Source organism: Geotrypetes seraphini, chromosome 4, assembly GCF_902459505.1.
Source record: "Geotrypetes seraphini chromosome 4, aGeoSer1.1, whole genome shotgun sequence".
In the NCBI taxonomy this organism is placed as follows: Eukaryota; Metazoa; Chordata; class Amphibia; order Gymnophiona; family Dermophiidae; genus Geotrypetes; species Geotrypetes seraphini.
In genome coordinates, this window is record NC_047087.1 from 88,462,929 (window position 1) to 88,484,684 (window position 21,756).

General features: G+C 46.0%; 1 protein-coding gene across 1 annotated transcript in view; it reads right to left on the reverse strand.

Annotated features, from left to right (window-relative positions):
• CD96 (CD96 molecule) overlaps positions 1-21,756 on the reverse strand; it is a 73,875-nt gene that overhangs the window by 10,903 nt on the left and 41,216 nt on the right. Inside the window, exons 8-11 of the mRNA XM_033940235.1 lie at positions 21,511-21,567; positions 15,453-15,569; positions 6,835-6,921; positions 2,251-2,328 (exon numbers count right to left, since the gene is read on the reverse strand). Of these exons, the coding sequence (XP_033796126.1) occupies positions 2,251-2,328; positions 6,835-6,921; positions 15,453-15,569; positions 21,511-21,567 (339 nt within the window). The remainder of the gene's footprint in view (positions 1-2,250; positions 2,329-6,834; positions 6,922-15,452; positions 15,570-21,510; positions 21,568-21,756) is intronic.

A 21,756-nucleotide genomic window follows, 5' to 3' on the forward strand; every position in this document is an offset into this window, starting at 1 on the left:
CGTTGTGGGGGGTGTGGGGGGTTGTAACCCCCCACATTTTACTGAAAACTTCACTTTTTCCCTGCTTTAAGGGAAAAAGTTCAGTTTACAGTAAAATGTGGAGGGTTACAACCCCCCAAACCCCCCATAACACCAGCGCGATGTCTATTAAGTAAACTGGGGGGGTTCCCCAACAAAAACCCCCGTCGGAGCCCCTAAAAACTATAATTTAGAGTGGCGTGGCGGCGCGCGCTGCACTCAATTGTTGGAGCGCGCTTTTGTCTTTCACGCCGTTGTCTATGAACCGGCAAGAGTAGGTTTACCAGATTTTCCGTTTGGAAAATCCAAACCCCTAGACCTGATCCCAGGCCCGTCCCATTCTACCCATCTCCGCCCCATCACGCCCCGGTCCTGCCCCCAATTCTGCCCCAGCCCTGCGCATGTGCAGACGCCCTCCTGCCAGACGCAATGTGGAGGAAAGCTTTTCAAAACCCGGAAAAAGTGCCGGGTTTTGAAAAGCCGTCCGGCCCCTTGGACATGTCCTCAAAAGGAGAGCATGTCTGGGGAAATCTAGCCATCTGGTAACCCTAGGTAAGGGCCTCTGTGCTAACCCTATGCTAATCAATTAGGCCTGGATTCTCTAAATGGAGCCATTGTCAGCAGCCACTTTAAAAGCAGATGCCAATCGCATGTCAGTTATGCGACAGCATCGTTTAGAGATTCACACCTCCGGCAAAGGTAAGTGCCGGAAATGTAGGCCAGGGTTTTCAAGGCCTATATTTCTGGCACTTACCTTTGACGTGAATCGCGCCTCCAGAGGCGCAATTCTGGCACTGTTTTTTAAGTACCGTTTTAAACAGCATTTCCCTCTTAACTTAGGTGGCCGGTAGGGTGCCATTTATAGAATATGGGCCTTAGTGCAAGGCAATGCCCCATGTACTAACTGATTCACCGTGTCATGACTACTTCCTGTGCTCAGGTACGCCTCCTTTAACAAAAATAAAATTTTATACTTTTGTGCACGCTGTGTGCGCACAAAGAACACATTTACCACAGGACACCAGAGCGCATCCCACGGTAAATCTTTTCATCCTGCAGTAAGCATGTGCTAGTGTTTACCATAGCTTAGTAAAAGGGCCCCTTTAGTGAGATATTGAATTTCATATGGTTTCTGGAAGGAAATAAATTCCACAAAACAACTGCACGGATGCACTTGTATAGATGTACAGTGGGATTAACTCCCCTCTTCCCCACTTCTTCAATATAGCCTCTAAAACCTGTTACCCTGATTTTTGTTTTGTCCTTTTCCTAGCCCTTAAATCCGACCCAAAGCCTTGAACTGAATGAGTCCATTCTGGTTCCCATCACTACGGGTCAGATTTAAGGGGTAGGAAAAGGCAGGAGAATCAGTGTAGTATAATATCGGATGTAGCCATCACACCGTACATAGTTTTTGCCTTCCTACTTGGCATATAAGAAGTGAAAAGCATTGTCCTATAGGAATGAACTGTCATTTGTAATGACATGGAAAATGTCACTGACACACCTCAAGTTGCTGCATATTATTAACTAATGAAAAACGAGCAAAAAACCCATAACATTTTGTGTTTTCTTGTTTGTCAATAATAGTGCACACTCTGCAAAAGTGTGCACACTCTCTCTTAACATTTGACAAAATGGCCAAGAAAACCTGAAAAAAAAAAGAATATTCCCAGAAATGACATGAAACATAAAATTTTCTGGCTGCTCGTCCCTGTTGAAGAAAGCAAAAGAAACTCTGTGGAATGACGATGTTCCTTAATGGACTTTATTTGAAAATGTCAAAGTTCCAAAGGTACACTAAAATCATCCACATAAAAGTAAAGTATTCCACATAAGAGCCTTGAAGGACCTAATCCGCAAGCAGTGTCTCACTTCCGGCTCACCACATATTAGCTTTCCCACGTATTCACCATTATAGGACCCCCCAGGGACCCCTGAAGAAGACTTTTTTGTTGAAACTCGGACCGTGTTGGGTCCTGCATCCCTAGCGGATTAGGCCCTTTAAGGCTCTTATGTGGATTACTTTACTTTTATGTGGATGATTTTAGTGTACCTTTGGAACTTTGACATTTTCAAATAAAGTCCATTAAGGAACATCGTCATTCCACAGAGTTTCTTTTGGTTTCTTCTGGATTTTCTTCTCTGTGGATATTTTGGGGTCATTTTTGGGGGTTTCGCTTGTTGCGCGTCCCTATTGTCATGAAATGCTGACACCTGTAAATAACTTACTTGTAACAACTGAGAAGGGTTTCATAGTAGTGTCTGACGTCCTGTCATGTTTTCTGCTGGTGCCAGTGGGTACGGTGCCTTTAAGATTCAACAAAGAAAGTTTTAAGGACTCATTTTGACCTTCAGAAGCAGCAACACAGAATGGCTATCCTTCCTCACTTATTCCATCCAGTATACAAGACTGCTTTAATTTCATGGAGATGTAAAAGTTTCATTCCACAGTGCCAAAGCCCTGAGCCGCCATCATCAGTGGTGTAGTTAATGAGTCATCTTATTTAAACAAAACTAAAAAACGCCACAGCCATCTTTACATATAAGATTATACGTCGGGATACTATGGAGCAAAAGGGGTAATTTTTTTTCTTCTAATGCTAGAATTACTAAGATATTGAGGTATTCTTCTTTTAAAAGTTAAGATAATGAAACGGACGGGTTTACCATCTTTTGCCTTTCATTTGTAGGGGACTCATTCTTGATAAAGCCTTCAGGTGAAACTTGTTGAACCCTAAGGTCCCACCCGAGGTTCAAATAAAAAAAGAATGAAGAAATGGCTAAAGCTAAGTACATAAGATTTGAACTCGCATAGATAAATGTTAATGAATTGCACAAAACATAGCACTTAAAAAAAAAAAAACAAGGTCTGATGATGAATTAAAGCCTAAAAAAGTAAAACAAGCCTTCAAATAGTTTGGCTGGTGGTTGGCTGGAACTAAGGACCATAGAGTCAATTAATAATTTATTCATCTATTATTTATAAAATATCACTTATGAATTAGGTATTTTAAAACTCATTAAATGCCATTGTGGATTGATGGGGTTTGAAATAGCAACATAAAGCCAAGGATGCTAATTAAAAGCAGTCAGTCAAAAGCAAGCAAAAATAAATTGACGTCAGTAAATCCATAAAAATGACTTCAAGGAAGGAAAAATGTTTCATTTCTTGTGTTTCAGGGGACAGGTGGTCAGGCTCAGGCCTGTTTCTCAGGTGCTGTGGGCTCCAGTGGTGTAGCTGGGGGCTACACCACTGTCACCTTTGGCTCAGGACCCGTCTGCTTTAATGGCTGGTGGGGATGCCAAGCCTCGCCAGCCAAAGTGGTCTCCAGTGCCAGTCCCACCTGTGTTGTCTGAGCAGCATTTAAGTAAGCAGGTGTGCTTAGGATGCTGATGCCGGCTCTCTTACACATGCTCAGTTCAGTGACTGTAGCTCTTGGACCCTTGAGGTAGTGCATGATGGTAGCGAAACAGGTGGACCCTTGTCGGGAGAAGATTGCAAAGAGTGGTCGTTGGGTGACTGTCCCAATTTTTGAACTTTATAAGTGATATATTTTTGTTTTGTGTTGGGATGGTGCTTAAGAACTAATCTAGAGTTCCCACGCTATTTAAGACATCCATATTGATGGCTCTTGCACTCATGTAGCCATCAGTTTTTTCAAATTTATTACTGTGGACCCTTTACAATAATCAACATATACTGAAGAGAAATAGTTTAAAAGGACTGGTGTGAATGATTACTATTTATGGATTACTATTTTGTGGAGTTTTTTTTACAGACCCATGGATGATACAGGCTCCAACAGGTGCTTTATAGGTCCAAGAGCCATAGTATTGAGGACTGTTTTTCTCCACATTGTTCTTTATATTTACACATCTCAGTTGTGTTTGTTTGAATGATATTCCCAGCAATACTTACTAACAGCATGTTTTGTTTTGTTTTGTTTTTTTTATTCAGTGGAAACTCAAACCACAGGGTGTTCATATGAAGATTAACAATGAGATCATTTGCCAGTGAACTTCATTGAAGCTTGTTTAAAGTGACTAGGTTCAATACGTCTGATAATAGGTATGGAAAACCTGTCATATTCTGAGAAATTGGAGAAGCTGGGTCTCTTTTCCCTGGAGAAGAGGAGACTTAGAGGGGATATGATAGAGACTTACAAGATCATGAAGGGCATAGAGAGAGTAGAGAGGGACAGATTCTTCGAACTTTCGAAAAATAAGAGAACAAGAGGGCATTCGGAAAAGTTGAAAGGGGACAGATTCAAAACAAATGCTAGGAAGTTCTTCTTTACCCAACGTGTGGTGGACACCTGGAATGCGCTTCCAGAGGACGTTATAAGGCAGAGTACGGTACTGGGGTTCAAGAAAGGATTGGACAAATTCCTACTGGAAATGGGGATAGAGGGGTATAGATAGAAGATTACTGCACAGGTCCTGGACCTGTTGGGCCGCCGCGTGAGCGGACTGCTGGGCACGATGGACCTCGGGTCTGACCCAGCAGAGGCATTTCTTATGTTCTTATGTTCTTATAATTATCATTTGAAAAATTGGTCTCTCATTTGCAGCTTTCTTAAACGGCTTTCAAGATTTTTCCGGAATCAGGCAATACTGGGTTTTGGACCTTTTAATAATTGTTTTAGTGGGTTTTTTTTTTTGCCCACTTTCATTGAATCATTTGTAGCAACTTTTTAATAAACTTGTTACTTGATCTCAAGTGTCAGTGTGGATTATGAAAAATGCACATCGGTTTGGACCTTTGGATGAGATGAGTAGAAGCTTTATGTACAAATGTTTTAATTTTAAAAATAAGTTGAAGTTTGGAGTGCAAATTTAAAATAACTTTTTAACAAAAGTTTCTTTTTTTTTTTTTTCAACATTATGGTTCACTGGCAAAGGACAGTTTGTTAAGCCATTTGAAAATATGGCTGACGTATGAATACCACTGTGACTTGAGTCTTCAGTGGAGAATATCTGATACCAGCTACCTATATGTATATACATGTGAATTCTGTTATAATCTAATTAGGTATTTTATTGTTGATTATGGGGTCTTTTTATTAAGATGTGCTAACTGATTTAGCACACGCTAAATGCTAAGATGCCCATTGAAAAATAATGGATGCCTTAATAATCTTTAGCGCACGATAAATCAGTTAGCGCATCTTAATAAAAGGACCCCTATATATTGCCCTTAGTTGTTTAGAATTTTGTTTGACAATGCTTTGGGATTTTCTTTTTCAGTTGCTGTTAATAAATATGTATCAGAGTACTAGTAAGTACAAAGACTTGATCGGTGCCCTTCTCGGGAAGAAGCGTGCCATGCCATGCTTTTGAAGGGTTTGAAAAGGTTGGCATACAGCAGCAGACAGATGTGCAGAGCTTGGCTTCATCTCCAACTAGTAAATCCTTGTTGTTAGATGCCATTGACTCGTTATCGAGTCTTAGCGACTTGATCTCTCATCATCAAGTTTTAATGGTAGAATAGAGAAGTAGATTGTCAGGCCTTTCTTCTGCTAAATTCAAACCTGACCTTAAAACCTTTCTTTTCAAAGATGCTTATGAGGTATAGACCTGGAGCTTGATTTCAGACATATCACATACCCTTTTTTTTTTCCCGCCAATGATTTTTTTATTTATTTTAGGAAGCAATGCAATCCTACCCGTCTCCCTTTTATATCCTGTGAACTTTCCCTCATTGTTTGTACTATATTTGAATTATATATGTCAGATCGCCCTTGTTTTAAATTACGTACTTTTAGCTTTGTACTCTATAAACCACTTAGGATGGAGAAGCAGTATATCAAGCCTAAATAAACTGCACAGTATAAATCCGATGTTCTAGTCTAATCTAATCAGGATTTCATGATCGCACTTTTCCAGAACAGATTCAAGGCGATTCACAAGATGAGAGGCCCATGCAGTATCATGGGTAGATATCTACAGTTTAAATCAGGGATGTCCAACCTGCAGCCCGGTGAAGTATTTTGCGTGGCCCTGTTTAATGGCAATGCAGTGTTTTCCTTTGCTGCCCCATGGTGTTTACTGTCTTGCCGGCACCCTCCTCTGTCTTGCTGCAGCGTTTGCGCATTTGTGCGGCCCCAGAAACATTTTTTTCGACCAATGCGGTCCAAGGAAGCCAAAAGGTTGGGCACCCCTGGTTTAAATGTAGAAGAGGGTAACATTCTTAGAAAAGGAAAAAAGGTTACATCACACTAAGGAGGGGAGATACATTATTACGGAAGGGGAGTAGCCATACTACGCTGTGGAGGACAACAGTATTGTCAGGGAGAGAGCTGGGACATTGCGTTGAAAGAAAATTTGTCAAATAGGTAGGTTTTCAATCACTTCCTAAAGGTGAGGTGGTGCAGTTCAGTTCTCATGGATGTTGAAAGGGCGCTCCAGGTTCTTGTAACGATGTATGTGAAAAGGGTGCTGAATATTCATTTGTACTTTACTCCCCTGGAAGAGGGGATGATCGGCTGCCTAGTGTTATGAAGTGAAAAGGGAAGAAGAGAACAGGTGGGTTATGTCTTCTGGTGCGTTGGTGCCTAGCACATGGTGTACAATGCACAACATTTTAAATACAGGCCTCCAACACTGCCCGTCTGCTGCTGCCCAGATGGGTGGTACATCGTTAGTCAGACATCTCCACTGAAACCTGTCCGCCTTGGGAGACCCTGCTGGTAGTGAAACCACCAAAAGCATAGCTTTCAGCTTCTCAGATGCACGCAAGCCCCGGTGGCATGACAAGCCCATGTACAAAAGGAGAATGCAAGCTAGAAAAAAAAAAAAAACTACTATACTTACTGCTTTCATTAAGAGGTTCCCAAGAGCTCTGGGCGCCAAAAGCTGATCCTGTGCTGTTCATGGCACTGCCATTCTGAAACCCAGTAACTTAAAAGAAAATAATTACTCAATGAGATTTCACCTATATTATGCAAATAAACAAATAATTAAATAAAAATGTGCAGATGTTCTTGTTTTACTAGAGCAAATTAATTGGATCCACTTGGTTCCAAGTGTGTAAGGGGAACCTGGATGATACTAAGGGCTCCTTTTACGAAGCTGCGGTAGCGGCTTTAGCGCGCGTGACTTTTAATCACGCGCTAACCCCTATGCTGGCCGATAAACTACCGCCTACTCAAGAGAAGGCGGTAGCGGCTAGTGCCGCTGGCTATTATGTGTGTTAAACCACTGGCACGGCTTCGTAAAAGGAGCCCTAAGAGAGGCTATTTCAAGCAGAGCTGAATCTAAAGCCTCACATGGTTCTGAGAATCTTGTTCCATAATAGTAAAAGTGGTGGGGTTCAATCTCTGAATTTTTTAAAAAATAGGGGAAAAAAAAAATCATTTCAGGGGAAATGTTGTGGTCATTTAAAGACCATCTAAAGGTCTGGCTCAGGGACTAGTCCTAGTAGAATTAGTTTTCCAGGACAAGCAGATCTCATTCCTGGTTCTACCCAAATGCATGCAGAAACTTGTACATAAGAGTACAAAAATATAAAAGATACCAACAGGGCAGGATTAACCAATAGGCCAAGTAGGCACGTGCATAGGGCCCGAAATGATCAGGGGGGCCCGATGAAGGAGGACATCAACATTGTTTTTTCCAAACGGCGATGGGCCCCTCCAGCATCGATTGACAAAGCGGGCCCCCCTTGAGATCGGCAATGCGGGCCCCACCCCAATCGGCAATGTAGTCCCCCCCCCCATCGACGGAAAGTAAGACAAGCAAGCAATGCGGGTAAGAAATGCAACGGGAACTATAATTGTGCAAGCGGTGCTGCTTCCCAAAGCTTCCCTCTGACGCAGCTTCCTGTTTCCGACTGGGTGCATGGTGGGGTGGGGTGGGGCAGGAGGCCCAGTGTACTTGTGTGCCTAGGGGCCCTAGATGAATTAATCCTGCCCTGGATACGAAGCTAGGTGAGATTCGAAATCCATAGAGCCCAGCAGCTCGTCTTTGACTAGGGCTGCTTTAAGCTGGTGGATGGGATCCCTTTTATTTTGTTCCAGATTGCTGATTCTCAAAAACATGTATCCGGGAAGGGTAACTCTATCACTGGGTACCTCCATCTACATGCCCCAAAGCCACAACCCATTGTATAATAGAACCTAAGTCCTGCTATAGAATACTAGTGTAATCTGGTATCATTTAGGCAGGAGTAATTACAGAGGCCATAGCGCTTTCATAAGCTGCTGGCATAAATTACAATACTCTGTATATATTATGCATCTAGGTGGGAGCCCCACCTATTTCCTGCCCAGGCTCCGCCCCTTGTGGCCCTCCTTGCATATTTAGGCTATGTAAGTTAAGCACACCATTATAGAGTAATGCTTAGGCAAAATAGTGACATGTACAGGCCAGCCGAAGGGAGACTGTAGGAGCTGTGCCTAGTCCTGAGCACATGGTAGAACAGTCCTGAGTATATGGCAGAACAGTGAGCAAAGCAGAGAGTGTGCTAGCAGGAAGGAGCGGAGAGAGGAGCAGAGAAGGCGGTGCTAGCAGGGGAAGAAGCGAGAGCTAACTCCGCCCACCCCCGACGTCACCAGCCAAACTCCCCCCATAAAAGGGGACGAGCCAACGGCAGAGAGTTCACAGTGCAAGGCCAGCCGAAGGGAGACTGTAGGAGCTGTGCCTAGTCCTGAGCACATGGTAGAACAGTCCTGAGCACATGGCAGAACAGTGAGCGAAGCAGAGAGTGTGCTAGCAGGAAGGAGCGGAGAGAGGAGCAGAGAAGGCGGTGCTAGCAGGGGAAGAGGCGAGAGCTAACTCCGCCCATCCTCGACGTCACCAGCCAAATTCCCCCATAAAAGGGGACGAGCCAACGGCGCGCAGCCATTCGGCGCGTGGCAAAGGTGCTCACCTTAGCGAGAGCGCCTTTGTGAAGAGCCTTAAGAAGAGCCTAATCTTTTCCCTATTCTTTAAACTTTATTCTAAACTTTCACCCTAACCCACAGGCAGACACCCTCTCAAATACCCTAATCTTTCAAACTCTCTCTTTGATCTTTCAATCTCTCACTCTGACTCACAGACAGATATTTCTTCTAACTCTCTAACTTACTCACTATCAGGCAGACCTCAGCTACAACTTGGTTATGGCAGGGAGAACAAGAAGCGCCATGTCTGCAATCAAGATCAACTGTCCAGTAACTGGGGGGACCCAGGGGGCGACTACAGTATGCGTGCAGAAGGAGGAGGACCCAGGACTGTGGACAGAGGTCTCCGTGCAGACCGAGATCATCCCACTCCCCCCCTGTTCTCCACAGTCTCTACACAGACAGAGGAGGTCGACCAGCTAGACGGAGACATCATGCAGGAACTTAGGAGTCTCAGGGAGGAGGTGAAACGCCTGAGAAGCATCCGAGAGGATGAGGCCTACATTGACGGAGTCGTCCAGGAGCTGTCCCAAATCACCCTCTTCTTCTTTTTCTCACCAACAGGGCAGCTTTACATCCACCCCACAACTCACTCTGAGGAACAGATTCCAGATCCTACAGGTAGAAGATGTCGACAAGGAGCAGGAGGATGCCGACAAGGAGCAGGAGGTAGTCCAGCGCAAGGCTCCAACTCCGGGGACAACTGATCGGCTTCCCCCAAAGAAGCGCAGAGTAATAGTCATTGGGGACTCTATGCTGAGGGGCACCGAGGGACCAATCTGCAGACCGGATATGCAGTCAAGGGAGGTTTGCTGTCTGCCTGGAGCCAGGGTCCGAGATGTCACCGCCTGTCTTGATAGGCTTCTCAAGCCCCAAGATCACTTCCCCATGGTCCTCATCCACATTGGCACAAACGACACTGCTAAGAACACCCTGGAGAACATAACTAGAGACTTTGGAGCCCAGGGTGAGAGGCTGAAGCAGACAGGAGCGCAGGTGGTCTTTTCCTCGATCCTCCCAGTTAGAGGCAAAGGAAGTGCCAGGGATGAGCGTATACTGAGGACTAACGAGTGGCTTCAAGGATGGCGCTGGGAAATTAACTTCGGATTCCTGAACCATGGAGAGGCGTTGCAAGGACTTCAGGGACCAGACGGACTCCATCTGACCAGCAGGGGTAAGCACGTCTTTGGACACCGACTAGCCTGCCTGCTTCGTAGAGCTTTAAACTAGGTAAGTCGGGAGACCTGACTCACCTGATGAGGTGAGCCGAAACTACGATTCTAAGTCCAAAGTAAGTGCCCCCATTGCAAACAATTCTCTAGGAGTCACACTACCCAAGGTGGGAAACTCCTCACAGGGACTTAGCAATCACGGGGTATGGAGGGTTATGTATGTTAATGCACACAGTTTAGGCAATAAGATTCTAGAATTAGAGACCGAAATAATGAATGCCGACCTTGACGTGGTGGCAATATCCGAAACTTGGTTCACAGACTCTCATGGGTGGGATATGGCTATACCGGGATACAACTTATTTCGTCAGAAAGTCACGGGGAGGGGTGGCACTATACATTAAAGAAGACATCAAAACTACCAGAATCACAGATGTCAAGTACACCGGGGAATCCCTCTGGGTGAACCTGGCCAGAGGCAGGGGAAATTGCCTGTATCTTGGTGTAGTATATAGACCTCTAAGACAACTGGAAGACAAAGACTCCGAATTAATTGAAGACATAGAAAATATCACTCTATGGGGAGACGCTGTTCTGCTAGGGGACTTCAACATGCCTGACGCAGATTGGAACTCATACTCAGCAACAACCAGCGGCAGCAGGAGACTGTTAACATCCATAAAGGGAGCACGACTCAAACAAATGGTATTGGAACCCACTAGGGCCCAGGCGATCCTGGACCTGGTACTCACTAACGGGGATAGCGTCTCGAAGGTCTCGGTAGGAGATACGCTGGCCTCCAGCGACCACAACATGGTGTGGTTCTACCTCAGGAAAGGTTTCCCTAGATCAAACATGAAAACAAAAGTACTCAACTTCCGAGGCACTGACTTCGAACGCATGGGAGATTTTGTCCACCGGACACTGCAGAACCAAGCTACGACCGATGATGTGGAAGCTATGTGGTCATCTGTGTTCCCTCTAAGCTGCGCTGGCGTGCGCTGGCGCACAAAATCTTACATCGCAGCGCACAAGTTTCACGTCACAGCGCACACTCGAGCGGAGGTGAGAGGAAGCGGCGGCGGTCTGCCCTGATCGCCTAAGATGCAGCAGCGGCGGCTCCTTTCATGATCCCGGGGATCATGAAAGGAGCCGCCGCTGCTGCATCTTAGGCGATCAGGGCAGACCGCCGCCGCTTCCTCTCACCTCCGCTCGAGTGTGCGCTGTGACGTGAAACTTGTGCGCTGCGATGTAAGATTTTGTGCGCCAGCGCACGCCAGCGCAGCTTAGAGGGAACACAGGTGGTCATCCCTGAAATCTACCATACATGAAGCGACAAGCCTCTACATTAAATCAGTACACAAACGGCGGAGAAAACAACAAACCCCAATGGTACTCCGCAGAAATCTCGCACCTCGTCAAGGAGAAGAAAAAAGCATTTATTTCCTACAAACGAACGGAGACTAGGGAAGCTAAACTAGAACATAGGGCGAGGTCTGCAGCGGTCAAAACGGCAGTCAGGGAGGCCAAACTTCGAGTGGAAGAGACTCTGGCAAAGAACATGAAGAAAGGGGACAAATCCTTCTTCAGGTATATTAGTGATAGGAAAAAGAACACAGACGGGATAGTACGCCTTAGAAAATCAGATGGGAACTGCGCAGAATCAGATTCCGATAAAGCAGAACTACTGAATGAATAGTTCTGATCGGTCTTCACCTGCGAGGCACCGGGGCATGGTCTGCAGTTGCAGGCAAGGCCCAGCGTGGAAGACCCGTTTCAGAATTTCGAGTTCACACCTGGCGACGTCTACTATGAACTGGCAAGACTCAAGGTGAACAAAGCCATGGGACAGGACAATCTACACCCCAGGGTGCTCAGTGAGCTGCGTGATGTCCTGGCAGAACTGCTATCAGGACTCTTCAATCTCTCCCTAAGTTCGGGGAGAGTCCCCATAGACTGGAAAACAGCTAACGTCGTTCCACTGCACAAAAAGGGTTGCAGGGCAGAGGCTGCAAATTACAGACCAATAGTATGCAATCACATCAATAGTATGCAAACTCATGGAAACACTAATCAAACGTAAATTAGACGCAATCTTGGATGAGGAGAATCTACGGGATCCCAGTCAACACGGATTCACCAAGGGTAGGTCCTGCTAATCCAATCTCATCAGCTTCTTTGACTGGGTAACAAAATAGTTAGACTTGGGAGAATCCGTGGACGTCGTATACCTAGACTTCAGCAAAGCTTTTGATAGTGTCCCGCATTGCAGGCTGTTGAGCAAGATGAAATCAATGGGGCTGGGAGAAACACTAACTACATGGGTCAATGACTGGCTGAGTGGCAGACTTCAGAGGGTGGTAGTTAATGGTACCCTCTCTAAAACATCGGAGGTGACCAGTGGAGTACAGCAGGGCTCAGTCTTGGGCCCGCTCCTTTTCAACATATTCATAGGTGACCTAACTCAGGGGCTTCAAGGTAAGGTAACGTTATTCGCTGACGACGCCAAACTATGCAATATAGTGAGAGATGGCAATTCACCCGATAGTATGACACAGGACCTACATTTGTTGGAGCTTTGGTCCTCGACCTGGCAGCTGGGCTTCAACGCTAAGAAATGCAAGATCATGCACCTCGGCAGCAGAAATCAGTGCAGAACTTACACCTTGAATGGTGAGACCTTAGCTAGAACTTCAACAGAACGAGACTCGGCGTTATCTTTGATAGAGAGCTTACTTTCCACGACCACATAAGTTCAGTCGTAAAAATTTGCTTCTTTAAACTACGCATTATTTGTTCACTCAGCTCTATTCTGGATACCGACTCAATCAATGTTCTGATTCACTCCTTAGTTATTTCCCATTTAGACTACTGCAACTCTCTCTTTAATGGTCTACTCCAAAAAGAACTACGACGATTACAACTTATACAAAACACGGCAATAAAACTTATCTACAAAAAAGGTAAATTCGAGCACGTCACTCCTCTTCTCAAAGAGGCTCATTGGCTTCCTATCACCCACCGCATCATCTACAAAATTATCCTACTCTCCTTTAAAATCAAACTCTCTCACCTGCCTTCATTTCTCGATAAACTTTTAATACCACAATGTTCCCCCCGCACTCTAAGATCAACGGACCAAAAACTTCTTTTCATTCCATCCTTAAAATAATCCTATTATACTCGGAAAACCAACTTTGCAATAACTGCACCCACATTATGGAACTCTCTTCCACAATATCTCCACGATGAACAACAATTACCCAAATTTAAGACTAGCCTTAAAACTTTCTTATTTTAAGATGCCTTCGATAGGTCCTAATAAAAATTATTATTATTTTTTTTTTTTCCCTCTTCGGTTTTTTTCTTTTCTTCTCGAACAAATATTTACCTCAACAAAGCTTCCCTGCCCTTCTCGTCCTATCCCTACCCCTCCTTCTCATTTCATCTAAATTATGTAACTTTTCCCTCCCTCCCCTTTTTATCCTCACTTTCTAGTTTGTCAGTCTACGTCATTTATGTTCACTTCATATATTTCTATGCACTTACTATCATTTCTTCTATTTTTAAATTTTATTTTTAACCGGTCAGACATTTGTTTTATGATCGGGATATTAAAAACTAATAAACTTGGAAACTTGGAGTGATCATCAGCGCAGACATGAAAACTGCTGATCATGTGGAGAAGGCTTCATCTAAGGCAAGACAGTTGTTAGGTTGCATCCGCAGGAGTTTCGTCAGCTGGAAGCCTGAAGCCAGAACCATGGTGAGGCCTCATTTAGAATACTGTGTGCAATTCTGGAGGCCACACTACCGAAAAGATGTGCTGAGAGTAGAGTCGGTGCAACGGATGGCCACCAGGATGGTCTCGGGGCTCAAGGATCTATCGTACGAGGAAAGGCTGAAAAATTTGTGGCTGTACTCACTCGAGGAACGTAGGGAGAGAGGAGACATGATCGAGACGTTTAAGTATATTACCGGCCGTATCGAGATTGAAGAAGAGATTCTCTTTCTCAAAGGACCCTCAGCCACAAGAGGGCATCCGCTCAAACTCAGGGGCGGGAAATTTCATGGCGACAACAGGAAATATTTCTTCACCGAGAGAGTGTTTGATCCTTGGAACGAGCTCCCGGTGCAGGTGATCGAGGCAAACAGCGTACAAGAATTTAAGAGCAAATGGGATGCCCATGTGGGATCCCTTAGAGGGTTAAGCCAAGGGAACCTGTCACCAGAGTGGGATCCCTAGGATAGTAGACTTGGTGGTGGGTCAGTAGAGTGGGCAGACCTGATGGGCTATGGCCCTTATCTGCCGTCATCTTCTATGTTTCTATGTACATATGTCTGTTCACATGTGTATATCAATACCAGTGTTCTGTACACATGTAACATGCATGTAAATGTAAGCACCTTAGAATTTCCATTTACATGCTGAATCACCTTCCAAAGCACAGTTATCTTTAAATTTATTTCGCGTTTCATATCAAACATCCCGAGCAGAGGCGTACCTAATGTATGTGACACCCGGGGCCCATTGTTTTATGACATCCCCTGCCATCATTTTTTACACCCCCTCAAGTAAAAAAATGTTTTAGTAATGTTCCCCCCAGGTGCCAGCCATGAGGGGGTGTTCCCGGCCTAGGAGTCATAGTCTGGGAACTTCCCTTCTCACAGCCTGGTACCAAGGCTCTGGATAATCCCCGTGGCCCAGCATGTTCCCAGCCTTCTCTCCCTTTACCTTCCGTGAAGCTGAAAAAACTGCCGGCCTCGGCAGTGATTCAGCTACGTCGCCCGTGACTCCCCTTCCTGCTTTCTGTGTCTGCCTTTGCAATCCACCCAGGTGGAAACAGGAAGTTGTGTCATTGGCAGACGCAGAAAGCAGGAAGGGGAACCACGTTGGGGGGGGGGGGGTCTGTGGGGGGTGTAACCCCCCACATTATACAGAAAACTTAACTTTTTACCTATTTTTTCAGGGAAAAGTTAAGTTTTCTGTATAAGGGGGGGGGGTTTACAACCCCCCCAAACCACCCCCAACGGCAGCACCAACACTATTAAATAAAGTGGGGGAGTTCCCCCCACACCCCGTCGGAGCCCTTTAAAATAAGCTTTAAGAGCGGCACGCTGAAATCTTGCGCTCATTTGTCCGCTCTCAAATGTCGGCGCACGTTTGTCTCGCTCGCTTCTGACTGTGAATCCACTTATCCACATTGAATTTCATTTGCTGTTTAGATGCCCTTCCAAAGCAAAAACCAATGGGTGCACATTCCTTCAGGGCTGTACAATCAATGATGCAATAATTAATTAAATTAGATCATACGATATGCAAGGACTGAAAATTGTCACCCTAAGTTACAGATGACACCAAGAAAAGAGGAATTACCGGTACTTGCACTTGGCAAAGAGGAACTTGGATTGTTTGGTTTTGATGTGGTGTAGCCCAGACTTGGAAATGACATGCTGGTCTTGGTCAGCTTGGTGAGAGATGTCGTCTGAAGTTCTGTTAGAAACAAAATTACCCAGACTTACTTCAGAAGTAGCTTTAGACTGCTCGGCCTCTAAACGTGAACTTCCCTTTCTTGCCCTTATACAGGCAGTCCCCGGGGTAAGAATGAGTTACGTTTTTAAAGCTGTTCTTAAGTCGGATTTGTATGTAACTTAAAACTTGTAGATTTTAAGATTCTTGGTGCATGCCTCTGCTCCCCGCTGACAAAAGGGCCAACTGACCCTACCAGTGTTCCCTCTAAGGTACCATATCCACTTCAAAGAACACTTAATAATATCAAACAATGTCCAAAACACAAAATACAGAGTCGCAAAATCAAGAGTGTAGGAAGACCTGTAACGGGTATCAGACCGCCCAACAAACAAACTATGTTTGTAGGGAAAACTCCTCATTTACCCAACGGTGCCTCCACCTCCTGTTTTGTTCATTTTTTTGGTTCTTTTGTAAAAAAAATTTTTTGTTACTTATTTAATAGTGAAATTTTTTATATATTATACATATCTGATGTGAAAGAACTTTACTTAGCTTTTTGCATAACGTAGCAAACAATCCCCAAAAAAGCTAAGTAAAGTTCTTTCACATCAGATATGTATAATATATAAAAAATTTCACTATTAAATAAGTAACAAAAATTTTTTTTTACAAAAGAACCAAAAAAATGAACAAAACAGGAGGTGGAGGCACCGTTGGGTAAATGAGGAGTTTTCCCTACAAACATAGTTTGTTTGTTGGGCGGTCTGATACCCGTTACAGGTCTTCCTACACTCTTGATTTTGCGACTCTGTATTTTGTGTTTTGGACCCTCTAAGGTACAGCATGCTCAACCACACGCTGTTCGTAATGTGGCCGAGCAACGTTCCTGAATCTGCTGCAGAAGAAGTATAGGAGTCTATGCCTCTGGAAATACTGCTCAGTGAAATCAAATGAAGCCTGCCCTATTTTTAGTCAGATTTAGGAGCCTACATTTTCAGTTGAAAATTTATCCTAACCAAAATATCTTTATGTATTTATTTATTTCTATACCGCACAATCCATAGTTCTTGACGGTTCACAAGAGATCATAAGTAAATGAAACATGGTAAAAAACCATAACACAAAAGTACATTTTAAGGCTCCCTTTTATCAAGCCGTGTTAGGGGTTATTTATCGCCAGCCATGGCGGTAAAAGCTCCGGCGTTCATAGAATTCCTATGATCGTCGGAGCTTTTGCTGCAGTGACTGGCGATAAAAATCCTTAACGCAGCTTGATAAAAGGGGGTCTAAATATTTTGCAACACATTCCCTCTTCTTTCTTACTGTGAGCCCCTTCCCCCCAAAAATCAGGAGTGGAGGAGCAGCCTAATGGTTTGTGAAGCAGCCTGAGGAACGGGGCTCAAGTCCCATTGCAGTTCCTTGCGACCCTGGACAAGTCGCTTAACTAAGGTGACCATACGTCCCGTTTTCAACGGGACAGTCCCGTTATTGGACCGCCCATCCCGTTGTCCTGAGCCACTGCTTCGGGATGCAGAAATGTTCCGTTTTCAGGGACAGAGTCCCGAAGCTGTGCGCTGGGACAAGGGGACGGTCGGTCCAGTGCCAAACCCCTGCAGTGTTCTCCGCGCCCGGCTAATCCTGCTGCTGCCGCCAATGCTCCTTCCCGGGCTGACTTCCGCATGCAACCTGAACACACTCTTTGGGCTCTAACGTGTGCGTGCCGGCTTTCCTTCTCTTCCCTCCAAAACCGGAAGTTACATCCCGGGGGGGAGGAGAAGAGAAGGGAAGCCGGCACGCACACGTTAGAGCCTCGGAGCAGGAATTCACTATGGGCAGTGACTAAACGAGACACAGAGGGAAGCTTACAAATTGCTTCGGGCCTTCCTCGCTGCCGGGTCTGACTCCTGCCTACTTTCTGTTTCTGCGAAGGCAGGACCCGGCAACGAGGAAGGCCCGAAGCAAGTTGTAAGCTTCCCTCCATCGCTGACCTATGGAAGATAGGTCAGCAATGGAGGGAAGCTTGTGACTCTGCCGATGGGAGGGATGGGAAGAGAAATGATGCTGCTGCACCCAAGGTGGGGGGGGGGAGAGGGGAAGAGAAAAGCTGCTGCACCCGAAGGAGGAAGAGAAAAGCTGCTGCTGCTGCACCCAAGGGGGGGGGGAGAGGGGAAGAGAAAAGCTGCTACTGCACCCAATTGGGGAGGGGATAGGGGAAGAGAAGTGCTGCTGCTGCACCCAACTGGGAAGAGAGAGGGGAAAAGGAAGACCAGGGAAGGGAGAGGAGAGGAAAGAGATGCCAAGACCATGGGAGGGAGGGAAAGGAAAGAAGCTACCAGACCATAGAGGGGGGAGAAATGTCAGGGTATATGGGGGGAGGGGGAGGAGACAGATGCCAGACCAGGAGGAAGGAAGGAGAGAAAGGAAGAAGAGATGCCAGATAATGGAGTGGGAGGGGGAGATGGAAGGAGAGGAGAGAAATCAGAAGGAAATAGAGATGCCAGACCATGGGGTGGAGTGGGAAGGAAGGAAGGAAAGGAGAAGAGATAGATGCCAGAGCATAGGGGAGGGGGTGGAGACAAAGACTGGAAGGCAGTGATGGGGACATAGGAAGGAGGAACCGAGGACACTAAGGATATAGGAAGGGCACTAAGGACATAGGAAGGAGGCACTGGGGGCACTAAGGACACAGGAAGGGGCAATAAGGACACAGGAAGGGGCACTAAAGACATAGGAAGGAGGCACTGAGGACATAGGAAGGAAGAAGGGAGGGAATAGAAAGGGACAATTGTTGGGTCTGAGTGCAGAAAGAAAGAAATGAAAGAAAGGATGCACAGTCAGAAGGAAATGCAACAAGAGACTCATGAAATCACCAGACAGCAAAGGTAGGAAAAATGATTTTATTTTCAATTTAGTTATCAAAATGTGTCAGTTTTGAGAATTTATATCTGCTGTCTATGTTTTGCACTATATTTATCTATTTTTCTATAGTTACTGAGGTGACATTGCACATTTTAAAGTCATTTGCCTTGACATCTTTGAAACCCCCCAAATATAAATGATAATTAACATTTTCTCTGCTCATAGTGTGCTTTGTAGTTTTTTTTAATTTTAAGGTTACCATTATGAATTAATATGAAGATATTATGTGTACATGAAAAATGAATGGAAGAAATTGGGAGCGGGGTTAGGGTGGGATTGGGGGCGGAGCTAGAGTGGGATTGGGGGCGGGACTAAGAATTAATAGATGTCCCCTTTTGATGAAAAAAATAAATGGTCACTTTACGCTTAACCCTCTGTTGTCCCACTTTGATTGCAACCACAGAAAGGCAGTCTATCAAATCTAATCCCCCATGTCCTCCTATCCTTATCAAGGCTCTCATCCCATCAGAAAAAAGACTCCATGAAACACAGTGAACAGGAAGCAAAAATCCTGTATGAAGGTCAGTACAATATGTGCCCTTTGGTCCCTCTTGCTACATACATTCATCCCCTATGCATGCAATTTAATAGACTGACAAGCTAATTTGAGCTGAAAATTGGCATTTTAACAAGCAATTTTTGTTGTTAACTAGAATCAATTAAGTGCGGTTCATAGACAACGGCGCGAAAGACAAAGGCGCGCCCAGACAATTGAGCGCAGCGCGGAGGCGTGCGCCGCTCAAAATTACTGTTTTTAGGGCTCCGACGGGGGGTTTTGTTGGGGAACCCCCCCACTTTACTTAATAGACATCACGCCGGCGTTATGGGGGGTTGTAACCCTCCACATTTTACTGTAAACTTAACTTTTTCCCTAAAAACAGGGAAAAAGTTAAGTTTTCAGTAAAATGTGGGGGGTTAGAACCCCCCCACCCCCCACAACGCCCCCACAACGCGGCGCAATGTCTATTAAGTAAAGTGGGGGGGTTCCCCCCACGCCCCCCCATCGGAGCCCTAAAAACAGTAATTTTGAGCGGCGCGCGCCTCCGCGCTGCGCTCAATTGTCTGGGCGCGCCTTTGTCCCGGCGCGCTTTTGACCTGACACCATTAAGTGCTATGGGATCCATACCTGAATTTTATGCGCAAGTCAGAAAAGGGGCACAGAAATGGGTGGGTGATTGGCAGCAGAAAGGCCCGGCAATCTACTTCTGTATTCTGCCATGAAAACTTGATGATGTTCATCAAGTCGCTAGGACTCAAACACGAGTCGATGGCATCTAACATCAGGAGGTGTATATCCTCGTGCCTAAAATTGGGCATGGATCCCGGCGCTAAGCGCTATTCTATAAACGGTACCCAACTTTGAGGGCTGTTTCTAGAATAGTGTTTAACACTTATTTTTTGTGTGTGTGCCTAAATTGAAACACCATCTAATATAATAAAGAGCTAGCCGCGCATGCGCACTTCTATTTGCGTGTTCCGTGCGCTGTAGGTCTGTGGCCGAAGGAGTGCGCATGCGCGAGTCCCCAGCCTTGACCGCGGCTTGAGGCATAGGCGCCAGTTAGCTGCATCGGGCGACAGGAGCGGCTCTGGCAGCGGATGGCGGGAGGAGGGCTCATGGTCCTGCCGCCGCTGCCGCTCCTGTTCACAGCGGCCTGCACGTCGCCGACTCCCCCCTCCCGCAACAACCGCTACCGCTCCTGTTCTTCCCCTCCCTCCAGTCACCGCTGCCATTCCTATTTAAAACGGCCTGCTAAGGTTCGCGGCCGGCTGTAGCAAACCTCGCAGGCCGCTCTCCACATGGTAGCACGTTCCCTCTGACGCGATCGCTACTGAGGGAACATGCTACTGAGGTGAACAGCGACCTGCGAGGTTCGCTACAGCCGGCCGCGAACCTCAGCAGGCCGTTTTAAATAGGAATGGCAGCGGTGACTGGAGGGAGGGGAAGAACGGGAGGGGAAGAGGAAAAAGAAGGGCCATGGAGCAGGCAGGAAAGGGGGCTGTTTTGGTGGGAGGGTTATGCTGAGTGCAGATAGAAATCATGGTGGGGGGGAACAGAAAGGGGCCATGGAGCAAGTAGGCATTGCAGAACAGGGGGAGAGGGAAAGGAGGCTGCTTTGGGGGGAGGGGTGTGCTGGAGGCAGACAGCAATCAGGTGGGGGAGGAACAGAAGGGGGCCACGGAGCAGGTAGGCATTGCAGAACAGGGGGAGAGGGAAAGGGGGCTGCTTTGGCAAGCAGGGGGTCCAGGGAGGCAGACAGAAAGAAAGACGGACAAACAGGGGACCAGGGAGAGACAGACACAAAGAATGACAGACAGACAGCGTCCAAGGAGAGAAAGACAAATAAAAAACCCCCAGACATACAGACATCTATTCTGGGCGGCGGTAGGAAGGCAGTACGGAGTGCTGCTGGGAGGAGGGCTTCGAGCCGCAGAAGACTGTCCCCAAAGCCCCTGCGGAGAGTTGGACCATCCTCTCCTTCCTCACCAACGCTGAAGAAGCTGCAGGCCCCGTTCCCTGTCGCGCTCTGAGCACTCACGATTGGCTGAAGGGTGTCATGCCAGTGCTGCAGGTACAGGGGGATGCTTTTGTTGCAGACGTGTGCTGGGGGGTAGACAGCTTTGCTCAGGGGGGAGGAGGAAGACACAAGAGGGTCAGGGAGAGGGAAAGGGGTATGCTGGGGGCAGACAGCTTTGCTCGGGGGGGGGAGGGGCGGGGGAATGACACAAGGACACAGACACAAAGAATGACACACAGGGGGCCAGTGAGACAGACAGAAAGGAAGACATTCAGGCAGCGTCCAAGGAGAGACAGCCAGCGTCTAAGGAGAGACAGCCAGTGTCCAAGGAGAGAAAAACAAATAAACATAGACAGACAGACAGCGGCCAAGGGGAGAGAGAGAAACAAAGAAAGACAGACACACACATCTATTCTAGCACCCGTTAATGTAACGGGCTTAAAGACTAGTGTATATATAAACATTAGTCCTTAATGTTGCATTCTAACTCCAGCAACAACAAACAGAATTACAGAACAGTACTGTACCTTTATTAATTGTAGTGATGGTCAATGGGGAAGATGATGTCACTTCATTCACCTGATCTATGAATAACCCAAATAAGAGACAGATGACATGGCGGTTTTAGTGGCTATTTTGTGAAATGCTGTGGTGGCCGTGTAAATCCACGTTCCAAGGTAATATAAAGAAATAAAACAAAAAAACAAAGGAACCTTTTTTATTGGACTAACTCAAAGCATTGTATCAGTGAGCTAGATGAGCTTTCGAAGGTA